Genomic DNA, 11,612 nt, shown 5'->3' on the forward strand with positions numbered 1-11,612 from the left:
ACCATAAAACGACTCATAATATGTTTTACACAGGAGTCAGGCATTTTCACTTCTCCATCAAGGCAGCTCACTTCCTCAGTGACAGACAGACTGAAAAATGTAGAGAAGGAGGACGGCAGGAGATCATCGTATGATATGTTCTATTTCTCTGTAAAGCAGCATACCGATCACAGCAGCTGCAGCTTGGGACTGTGTTTGCTTTCTTGTGTAGCACAGAGAGTTTGGCTCCAGACTGAGAGTCGTCTGCTCTGCCCATCCGAGATGACATGGCAAGTAATACTCGCATGACTGTCTTTATTTCCTTCTTTCTATCAGAGTCTGTTCACGTCAGCATTCTTCGAGCGCACGTCATTGGTGTGTTACTGATGGCAGCAATAGTAGTCCTTTCTCTTTGGGTATGTGAATGTCATGTGATTTGTTTCTTAGTAATTATCAATCCAGCAGAGGACTGAGATTTCAGTATTGCCATTGTTTAGAGCGTGTGTGTGTGTGTGTGTGTGTGTGTGTGTGTGTGTGTGTGTGTGTGTGTGTGTGTGTGTGTGTGTGTGTGTGTGTGTGTGTGTGTGTGTGGCTCTAGAAATGGCCCCAGTGGAGAGGGATACACTGTGCAGACGGGTCCACTGCCTTGAAACCATCCAGGACTCCTCTGACCAGTGACCAACCAAAGAATTGGCAGGTAAAGCTCTCTTTTAGTTTGTTTTACAACAATGATCAAGCAAGGAGATGATTTATGTTGTTTAAGATCAAACTTTCTTATCTGAGCTTTCATATAAAGTTAAGCTCTGATCTTCAGATATTTGCCTGTCAGGTTATGAGCTGATCATTTGAAAGTGTTCAGAGTTACATTCCCAAAGTAATGTTATCAGGACTGTACTGCTACTACTTTATAAAGCCTTTATTTAGCGAGTGGGGACCATTTGTCATTGATTGTTATGTTTGAGCTGAGTAAGTTATTATTTCTTATGAAAAAGCTCAGTCAGCAGTGTCCCCGTACCGCATTTTAGTGTCATCTAGCCTCTTGAACTGCAGCATTAATCTGCTTTATCACATTCTCTACAAACCAACCAGGCTGAATAGAAACAAGAACATCACACCCATGAGTATTTCGGCTTTCATCATCCACATTTTGAGTGACTGAGTGGTGTGACAAGTCTTAGCCTGTAAGAGTTTTTGATATTAAATATGAGTGCTATACAGTTCAGTTTTGTCAGTTTTAAACACATGTCTACCCAAATGTATAATGCATCTGGTACAGACGATACAATAACTTAGCCACTTGCTCTGCATCAAACATTTGATGGTACAAATGATGTCAGTTAAATCAAACGTATTGATCTGAGGTTGTACTTCATGTACAGATGAGGCCATAATCAAATCTCCATGAGCAACCAGCCAGAGGGATTGTGCAGACTGCGGAGTGATTGCGGGAGCCAATGTAAATAAATGGGGGACAAGACAGAGGACACACAGCCAGACATATTTATAGACGGTGAGAAATTGATACTGAGAGTGTGCAGCAGACGGCAGAGAGGCAGATAGCAAAGGAGAGAGAGAGAGAGTGAGAGTGGGCAGGGCTCTAGGTACAGTATGTGAGAACAACAGCACACGTTGGGACAGACGGGGGGGAGTGAGACGAAAGAAAGAAGGGGGAGGAAGACCAGAGTGTGTGGTTAAGTGCTTGCAAGTGTGTGTGTGTGTGTGTGTGTGTGTGTGTGTCTGTGTGTGTCTGTGTGTGTGTGTGTGTCTGTGTGTGTGTGTGTGTGTGTGAAATCAGACGGAGACAGTGTCCAAGTGCAAGACAGTGAGCCAGGGAGAGAGATGCTCGGAGAGGATGAGGAGTAACAGGGCGAGGCAGCAGCGAGAGGCACTGTGTGGCTGTGTGTGTGTGTGTGTGTGTGTGTGTGTGTGTAAGGAATAGTGTGTGAACAGAGGGATGCAGTCATGTCTCTGTGAGAGGGAGCAGCACAGCAACGGTAACCATGCTGAGCCCCAAGATAAAACAGGCACGCCGGGGTAAGCACAGTCCCACCTCCTCTTTCTCCATCCCTCCATCTCTTTTCTCTCCTTTCTTGCTTCTTTCTGTTTCTCTGCAGTCCATCTCTTTCTCCCCCCTCTCTCTCCGCAGAGCTCCATTTATCCTGCTAATAATGTGACATCAATATCGGTGCCAGTGCTTTCATTTATAATGACATCAAAAAGGTGGAACAGTGCCATATTGGTAGCACCGGTGTCGTTCTGCATCCCAGTGACCATTGTTGTCAGCGATGACCTGAGTTTTCTTGCATGATCTGAAGTGTTGAGGCTTTATCTTCCATGTCCAGAGTTAACCGGCTCTACTACAGAGTGATGTCATCCCTTGTGTCTCTTGATGATACCGTGCTTATTCCTTAAAGATTTGAACCTGGTGGGGGACACGGTGGGTTGTAGTAAACATGGCTTCTGGAAGGATGATCCTCCCTCCAACAATGGTCTGCATCCTGACATTTTCACACCTGCACACGTGAATACATCTCTATTTGTTCAGCGTTTATTGGACTAGTTTTTAGTTTGCATGGTCTTGACAGGTGACTCTAGATCAGCGGTGATGAAAGGAACGCAGGGTTCGCTACTCGTGTAAATCACAACAGCTGACCCTCAAACATAGTTCTTCTGACACCCGGTAAAACACACTGGTGACCGCTGAAGTCGGTACGCCAAATATACATGCCTATCACATGACTGTGTGAAGATGAATAGGGAAGCTCTAAATCACAGGAACAACTCCTGGCACTGAGATGATCATGATGCAGAGTATAGCTGTGCTCTTCATAGCAGGTGCTTGCAATAGACAACTGACACTTGCTGTTTTAGGTGGCTCAAGTTGTGACAGTTTTCAACTTAAGGAAATTGACTGGTATTGGTTTTCAGAGAGGAGTATCCACGTGAGCAGCAGCTTTAAGAATCCTTCATTTGTTGTGTGTGTTGAGGCGGGGTTGTGGCGTTATTTCTCCCTTGGCAGCCGTCTGATTTGAGACCAGCAGTGGAAATAAGACCATAAAAGATGTTGGGAAGGACAAGTGCCTCTTCTTTCTCCTTCATGAACAGAGTTGGGCAGTGGCCACTTCACTTCACTTGCCACGTTTTGTCCGCTTGCCATCTCTCATTTGCTGTAATGGTATTCTCCTTTGATTAGATTGCCAGCTCTGCTCTCTTCTGACCCTTTTATGCAGCATCATACAGCAACACAGAGCTGGATCTGCACTCAGAAGCTGAGATATCACGAATCCTAGAGCAGTTAATTGTGTAGAGTCTTACGGGAAGTTGTTGGTAAAACTCTGAGCTGTGGTTGAGGCTTCTCTCATTATCTGTGTGGCTCAATAAATGTAAATTGGAGGATATTTGAATAAATGATGACGTGCTTAATGATGCACTATATATGTAGGTGCAAAAATACCACAAAGACTGTGTTCTCATTCATATGTAGGTTCAAAAAATACAATGAATACATGTGGGAACATTTCATTTGTTGATAATTTAATACATTATAGCAGTCTAATGAGATGAATCATTCAAATAGTAGTTGAATAATTTAATTACTGGTAGTTGTATTGAACATCCAAAAAGTATTAGCTGTGGTGGTGGAATGGTATATTTATTCAAGTACTGTACTTAAGTACCCGATGAGGTACTTGTACTGTAGTCAATTATTTCCATCTTGTGCTGCTTTACTTGTTCCACATCAGTACATTTCAGAGGTGTAAACAATTTATAATGAGTTTAAAATGCATTCTCAACAGTAAATAAAGTACTTTAAATTTGCTCCACTGCATCAAACATAACAGCAAAATGCTACGGTAATACATTGTTAATAATTAATGTGATTATGATATAATGTAACACTGACCAGGACCATTTTCATAATGGGTACATAATGAGCACTTTCACTTTCGATTCCTAAGTGGTGGAAAGTAACTAAGTACATTTACGCAGGTACTTAAATACACATTTGAGGCGCTGTTCTTATACTTAACTTGAGTATTTCATTTGATACTTCTACTAAGCAATTCAAAGAGAACTATTGTACCTTTTTACATTTACTAGTTACATTTACAAGTTTCTTTACAGATTTTACACACAAAACGTATGATCAGTTTTATAAAATATGATGCACTGTTATAGATTAACAGTATCCCTGCTAACAGATTGATGCATCAGTATAGATAACTCAATAATGTATTATACATCAGTGAAACACTCACAGGAGCCATTTCTCTGCTATATTAGTTCTTTTAACTTTTGATACTTTAAGGACATTTGCTAATAATAATTAGGTAATTTTACTTATATATTCTTTTTACGTGTAATGGGGTATTTTCACTATGTGCTATTGTAAGGGTAGTGAGTAAAGGATCTGAATGCTCCATCACTGATTATCACTATTGAACCCATGTGTATTATTTTATTAAATACAAATGTATGCACTTTGAGTAACAGTTTATTTCCTGAAAAGATAACAATTTCATCATTGTACATGCGTTATTTGCAGTAGATGAAAGCAGCAGTTCCTCTGTTAGGTTTCCTGCCTCTTCTTTAAGGATGTATTTATAGATCCGGCTCTGCCTGCTCCTGCTGTCAGCATGCAGTTTTGTTAATGACTGCTTCACGTGGTCTATAGTCTTCTCCCTTTCCAGCAATCATGACTCTGCAAATGAAGGACATCCAAAAAGGGAAGAAATAAAATGAGGGACGCAGTCAGAGAGCTGATAAGCAAGAGAGAGAGAGAGAGAGATTTCAGTCCAGGTCCTTGCAGATACCCTCCCTGCTGTCCTCAGCAGAAAGCAAGAGGCAATTAACAGGAAAAAAGACGCCATTGATTTCTCTCTCTCTCTCTGCCTTCTGTTTATCTCTCTCCCTCTTTCTCTCTCTGTGACTCCCCAGGGATCACTCTACTGTCGCTGGTTTTGTTCTATACCTTTGACATACCTTTACTAATATATAATCCATGCTTGTAATCAGTCTGCAGCAGTTAAAGTGCAACCTGATCCAAAGCAAAACTCTTCTGAAATTGAAAATTATATATACCCTCATTAATATCTGAGACACATAATACAATGTAATGGAATAGATAGATGAATATCATCTTAAACAGGATGTATTTTCTGCAAAATGGAGGCCATGCTTTGGTTTATTGACTTAGGAGGAAATCTGGATGCATGGTCAAGCCTGTGGGCTTAGCTGTGCCCAAGAGAGACTTCTGTGAATAATGATTCAGGATTGTCTATGGGTGAATTTTTAGAATAATAGCAAAACAAAGACAGAAAATTCCAAAATAACATGAATCCCCTGTCTTTGTGTAATCCCTATTTCTTTATCTCTCTCTGTCTCACTCTCATTCTGGTGCTCTAAATCCCTTTTCCCTCACTTTATCTCTATGTGTGTGTCCATGCAGCGCGGTCCAAGAGCATGGTGCTAGGAGAGTTGTCTCGGGTCTCCAGGCCCTGCTCTCCTCTGGATCAGGAGAAGGCACTGAAGGCAGGCTGGTTGAAGAGACAGCGGAGTATCATGAAAAACTGGCAGCTGCGTTGGTTTGTCCTGAGGACCGAAGCTCTGTATTTCTACAAGGACCAGGATGAAACCAAGGCACAGGTGATGCTCACACAATAACACACAAGACAGTTAACTTCTGTCACCTGTTGCCCCTGGAGGCTGCACTGCTGCGTGTTTTGATTCATTCGGATTCAAGGCCTGATACATATTAAAGATTCATGAATTTTTCTGATTAGGATTTTCCCCCCAGGTCCAGTCGCTTCATTGTGTGTTCTCCAACTCTGAAAATAGCTTATTGATTCTTTAAAATTAGGCAACAAAATACATTTTGCCACCCTCAAGTAAAATGAAACCCTTTTCTGCATTCATGTGACCATGGTTTTTAAAGCTACACGCTCTTATCTTTATATTTTTGATGTAAAACTAAAGCTGGATAAATATCCAATCATCTTTCACACAAAAATCTCAACACTCTCCATTAAAGTCTTAGTGTGTTGTTATTACCCTGATCACACACTGATAATGTGGTAACTAGCTGCCCTGTGGTTCTGCTGTAATCACTTAGTAGCTGACCTTAGACCCTCTCCATGGTGAAGGGATCCAAACTGCACAGAACAGGAAGTGCCAGACGGATAAATAGATGTTTCCCTGAGTCATCCCTCCCTCCATCATCATTACCTCCGTCTGTTGGACAGATGCCCAGAGCTCAGTGTACTCAGAACTCTATAATGTTCAACATGCTCTACACGTCCAAGTCCAGAACCACTAATTGATTTCTTGTTTGGCCCTTGAATACCATTGATACAGGTGTTTTCCTCACGCATGCCTCTCTTTTCCCTACAGGGTTGTATTCCTCTTCAGGGCAGTCAGGTCAATGAGCTGCCTGCCAATCAGGACGAGCCTGGTCGTCACCCTTTTGAAATTGTTCCAGGTGAGTTGGCATGGTGACAACTCTGTGTGTAAGGAAGTCTTGTTCAAGTGATGCTGAACCATCTGTTTAGCAAGTGTCAAACAAACAAGATTTGTCTAGAAAAAGTACACTAAATCCTGATGGAGCACATCTGATATCATTTCCCACCAATACCAAAACGTAAAGTGAGTTTTTAGTGCTCAGAAGATGATTAAACCCAAACTCGTGAAACACCACTAGAGCATTATCCTGATGCCAGGTTTGCTGTAAATTACACAAAGTATCTCTCTGCGTTGCTTGAAATTATGACCATACTGTAAATTCAGCAGGTCACATCCTCTGTGTAAACATTGTCGACCCAGAATCAAAGTGATGAATAGCGGTAAAAGAAAAAAGTAAATCAATAGCGTCATATGAGTATCAGGCCGTAACACATGCATGAAATATGCAGAACAGCAGAACGAATGTGATTTCAATGGCCGTGTTTCTGAGGGTTCAACAACGGCTTCATTCATCTTTGCTCTTGACAGCGTGGGGTTGGCATGACTATGGTTAAACAGTGGACAGTATGTAGAGCAGATAGATCAGAGGGCCTGCTTTGATGAAAGAGAGAAAGATAGAAAGTTAAACTTGCATAGACTAAGTTAAGAGTTGGAAGATATGAGACAGTTTGCGTCGTATAACTTTCATGGAACGGCGTCGTGGGTCACTCATTCCTCAGTTGTAGCCCTTATTTTCCTCAGGTGGTCCAAGTTCAACATGGGCCATTACTGCAGCAGGTTGACTAGCACCCTGACATTTTATCCTGAGGACGAAGTTTCCATCAATGATGGTAGTAAGTATTTATTCCTTCAGCTATGAGGCGTATCGCCCCTCTTGAATACTTTGGAAAGCAGATTGAACTGCCGAATAGTATCGTATATATCTCCCTCTCTGGCTTCCTGTGTTGCTGGGATTAACAAGGTCTTGCAATGATGTTCTATAACATACATGTTTTCCTCATCCCAACCTATTTATCATCCTCCACTTCACAGGCAGCCACTGGTTTCAATTCATTTTACAACAGCACGAAAATCAATCATGCTCATCATGAAAAAAAGATGCTCATGCTAATAAATTGCCTTCAGGTTTTAGGTCGATGGAAGCCAATTTCCATACAACTGAATGGAGACCAATGTCTGCTTTAAGTTAGGAAAATCCTATTTAGAAATCTAAAACACTTTATTGTCCTTTGGAAAATGGTAAAGAGTTATGCAAACTAATCGCAATTTGTAGTAAATGGGGGTGTGGTCTTTTAACATGCGAGATGGTGCCGGGTGTCACTTTGTAGAGAAAGTGTGTTAATGAAATAACTGTGAAAAGATACTGAGGAAAAAGTCCTGGACAGAAAGACAAAGGAGACATGGTGCAGTTGCTGGTGTCCACAGGGAACACTACTCTTTCTGGGTCATTTCTCTCACAAAACACGCTTTGCACCACAGTGCACGACTTCATAAAGAATGCAGGTATACTGATATATAGCCGACACAGTCAACTCCACCAATTCCACTTCCAAAGATCACTGTCTTTTGGATTGCATCATAAGACGTTTTTCATCAGTAAAAAATGAAAGAACATTTTATGAATAGCAGCTTTGATGCTTTTATCTCCATCTGTAACTGAGTAGTGCTTCCACCTCTTCAAAGGCAAGCGATTGCAAAGTCGCATGAAGGGAGAGAGCTTCATAGTGTAATCAAAGCTAAACTAAAATCAACTAAAATGTCAAACCAGGTGGTATCAAGCTGTGTGCAGCCAGAGGAAGCACAGGCAGGGAGGCAGGGAGGCAGAGCTGCATGGCTACGTCTTTGTACTTTACAGAGGTGCTGGAGTTAATAAGGTTATTGGAAACACTGATAGTTCTTGTTGGTAGAACTGCCTTCTTTACAAATGATACAGTTCGTGTGATCAGCAAAGTACTTTTAAAAGTGTTAGTCACTCTGTCCTATTGAACCAGAAAGTAATGAAATATGTTTGTGTTTCCAGGAGTGGCTGGAGAAAAGGATCGAACAGGCCTCAGCCACGAATCATTCCTGCTGATGGCCAACTCTCAGAGTGACATGGAGGAATGGGTCAGAGCCATTCGTAGGGTCATATGGGCTCCTCTTGGAGGAGGTGTGATTATAAAACATATTTATACACATATACGCAAATGTTCACATAAAGCACTTTTTACAGTAATTATATGACTAATTCTTTAAAGAGGGGACTTAAACTTCTTGGGCACACATGAGGAAACATTCTATTAATCACCTGATTGGTGTTCATTTTCTGTGTGGCTGCAGGTGTCTTTGGGCAGCACCTAGAGGAGACAATGTTGTACGAGGCCCAGTGTGGCCCTCAGCGACTGGTCCCTGTGCTGGTCGAACAGTGCGCGTGTTTCATACGTGAACATGGGCTCCAGGAGGAGGGCCTTTTCAGGGCCCCTGGACAGACCAATCATGTTCGGGAGCTGCAAGATGCCTTTGACCGTGGCGAGAAGCCAGTGTTTGACAGGTGATGCAGTGGGAGGGGGCATTTTAGCGATAGCAGCAAGCCAAGCTATAATCTACGCTGGCCAGTACTGTATGTTTCCCTGTCTCTTACAGTACCACGGATGTCCACACAGTGGCATCACTGCTAAAGCTGTACATACGGGAGCTGCCGGAGCCTATAATCCCGTTCTCCAAATACACACAGTTTCTCTCTTGTGCTCAGCTTCTTACCAAGGACAAAGCAACGGTAATCACATGTCTGCTTAACACTTCACTGGTACATTTCCAAACTCTTGTCTCAACAATAAACATGTCTTATTTTTCTTCAAGGGTAAAGTGGAGCTAGGCAAACAGGTGAAATCCCTTCCTCAGGTCAACTACAACCTCCTCACATACATCTGCAAGTAAGTCCACACTCTTTTGTCGTCTGCTGTATATCAGTAGTTGTTAAGCCCACTGATGTGAATGTGATGGGTTTTGTTGTTGCTGCTGTCCCATTCACTGTTGGATGATTTGTGAGCCTGTCACACAAGAGGAATAACATTCATTACACCCACATCCTCGTCATCAGGAAAAGTGGCATCACATTGATTGACTCTGAGTGTGCATAATTGCATGTCTTCTCTGCCTTCTATTCAAATATCTTCAGCTGAACCCACACACCACAGACTCATGACTCAGTCCTCATTTTCTCTAGTTTGAATTTGCTAGATAAATAAGAACTGAGGGTTTCTACCGATTCTAAGCAGAGCAGTCAACACTGTTGATTTTACATAATATGTGGAAATAAGTTCTGATTTTGGTTCTTTCTGTCCAGGTTTCTGGATGAGGTTCAATCTCACTCCAATGAGAATAAAATGAGTGTTCAGAATCTGGCCACTGTGTTTGGACCGAATATCCTTCGGCCCAGAGTAGAGGATCCAGTTACCATGATGGAGGGTTGGTGATAATGTTCATAACAATTTGTGGCACAAACTTGCTTTCTAATCAATACGAACAATGTCATGAAACATTTCGATTACACATGTATGTGTGTTTGTCATTACCAACAGGAAGTTCACAGGTGCAGCACCTCATGACTGTGCTGATCAGTGAACACACTAGACTTTATCAACGGGAGGAGACAGAAACTGAGGCCAAGATTCCCCCACAGCAACAACAGAGTCCTCTCCAACGGTGCAAAGTGGAATGGCTCTCACAAGAAGACACTGGCCCCGCATCCTCCAAACCCCCTAAAGATGAACCCCAACCCCAAGACAGTAAGCCGACTGCACCAAGCCCCATTACGATGTCGGAGAAGGGTGAGGATGGTCAGATTGAAGGAAAGGGCAAAGGTAAGACAGAAGAAAAAGTTGATGGACAAGCAGATAGCAAAACTGAAGCGAAAGGTGGAAGTGAGGTAGCCGTTAGCCCCAGTAAACCGTCTAAAGCCTTGCCCTGGAAGAGCTCCTTCAAAGGAGGTGCAGCATCTGGGGTCCAAAGGGGGAAAATAGGGGGGTCGGCGGGGGATGTGTCAGCAGCTGGTGGGAGCAACTGGCTGATTAATGGCCTGTCATCCCTCCGAGCTCACAGGCGCACTACCTCATCTGGTGAAAGACTAAAAGACTCTACTATGAAGGATTCAACCCTCTCCCTGAAAGAGACCACTCTTCCACTTAAGGATACACAGAGAGACTCTGATGAAGACTCCTGTCAAACACCCCTGTCTCATAGAGCCCTCCTCCAGTCCCACAGACTGTCTGCCTATGACAATGTGGCCCCCTCCAGTCTAAGCCTGCCTGCTGACACATCCTCCATCTGGACATCCTTTGAGATCTCATTGGCCGAGCCAGAGGGAAGCGATAAGGCAGTCAAATTGGGGCAGGGTCAAGAGAGACCCACAGAGGTGAGGGACAGTACAAGTCCTCTGGATAACAGTGCAAGCGGTACTGAGGAGGATCTCACAGGAACAAATGAAGGTCTCACCAACATGCTGACCGAGCTCAAGCAGGAGCTGAAGAAACAGAGGACAAGCTACGAAACCTCCATTTGCAAGTAAGAATGAGTCACTTGTCACTTCCTTTCAAATAACCCATTCAAATCAGCATGAGTTGTTATTTATAACCTCTTCTTCTCTTCTTTGAGGTTGGAGGAGTCCTGTTCTAAATACCAGTCCCAGGTGAACCGCCTTGAGGAGGAGCTGGACCAGGAGAAAAAGAAGTTTCACATGCTGGAGATCCGACTCAGGAACTCGGAGAGGGCACATCAAGACGCAGAGAACCGAAACATTCTCCTCCAGAAAGAAATGGAGGAGTTCTTCAAAACCCTTGGAGATCTGACCACAGGAGCAACACGGACACACTAGACGAGACCAACCTGCCTTCATCTGGTCCATTAGAGGAGGAGGAGCTTGATTACTGGGACTACCAGTCGGCTCCAAAGCTTTGAAGACCAAATACCTCTAGTGCAGTACTACTTGCCATCGTGTCCTCTTTAGTACAGCCGTCTTGTGCCTACACTGACCAGTGCCGGTGCCAAACGAGAACTCCCCTGGACCAAGCAATCCTTTTACCATTCCGCAAAACTCCTTACTATTATACATCATTCATCATGTAGATGATTATTTATGAACTTAGTGAGCAGAAAAATACTTACTGTTGATAAGAGGTACAGTCTTCCCACACACA

At 43.0% G+C, this 11,612-nt stretch overlaps 1 protein-coding gene across 1 annotated transcript; it reads left to right on the forward strand.

Annotated features, from left to right (window-relative positions):
- The first annotated feature begins 1,664 nt into the window (after positions 1–1,664).
- arhgap22a (Rho GTPase activating protein 22a) lies at positions 1,665–11,546 on the forward strand. The gene is made up of 10 exons (XM_079168868.1): positions 1,665–2,013; positions 5,429–5,625; positions 6,370–6,457; positions 8,459–8,587; positions 8,758–8,968; positions 9,061–9,193; positions 9,277–9,350; positions 9,764–9,885; positions 9,999–10,980; positions 11,071–11,546. Exons 1-10 carry the CDS (start codon positions 1,980–1,982, stop codon positions 11,288–11,290), a joined length of 2,190 nt encoding a protein of 729 aa, XP_079024994.1. The 5' UTR covers positions 1,665–1,979; the 3' UTR covers positions 11,291–11,546.
- Positions 11,547–11,612: the final 66 nt, after the last annotated feature.

The sequence above is a fragment of the Pholis gunnellus genome (genome assembly GCF_910591455.1).
Source record: "Pholis gunnellus genome assembly, chromosome: 11".
Taxonomy (NCBI): Eukaryota; Metazoa; Chordata; class Actinopteri; order Perciformes; family Pholidae; genus Pholis; species Pholis gunnellus.

What these genes read in the sequence shown, in the direction of transcription:
- arhgap22a (XM_079168868.1), top strand. Translation starts at nt 1,980, where the DNA reads ATGCTGAGCCCCAAGATAAAACAGGCACGCCGGG. An exon ending in AGGATGAAACCAAGGCACAG is followed by an intron (nt 5,626 to 6,369) that starts GTGATGCTCACA and finishes TTTTCCCTACAG; the next exon opens with GGTTGTATTCCTCTTCAGGG. An exon ending in GAGAAGCCAGTGTTTGACAG is followed by an intron (nt 8,969 to 9,060) that starts GTGATGCAGTGG and finishes TGTCTCTTACAG; the next exon opens with TACCACGGATGTCCACACAG.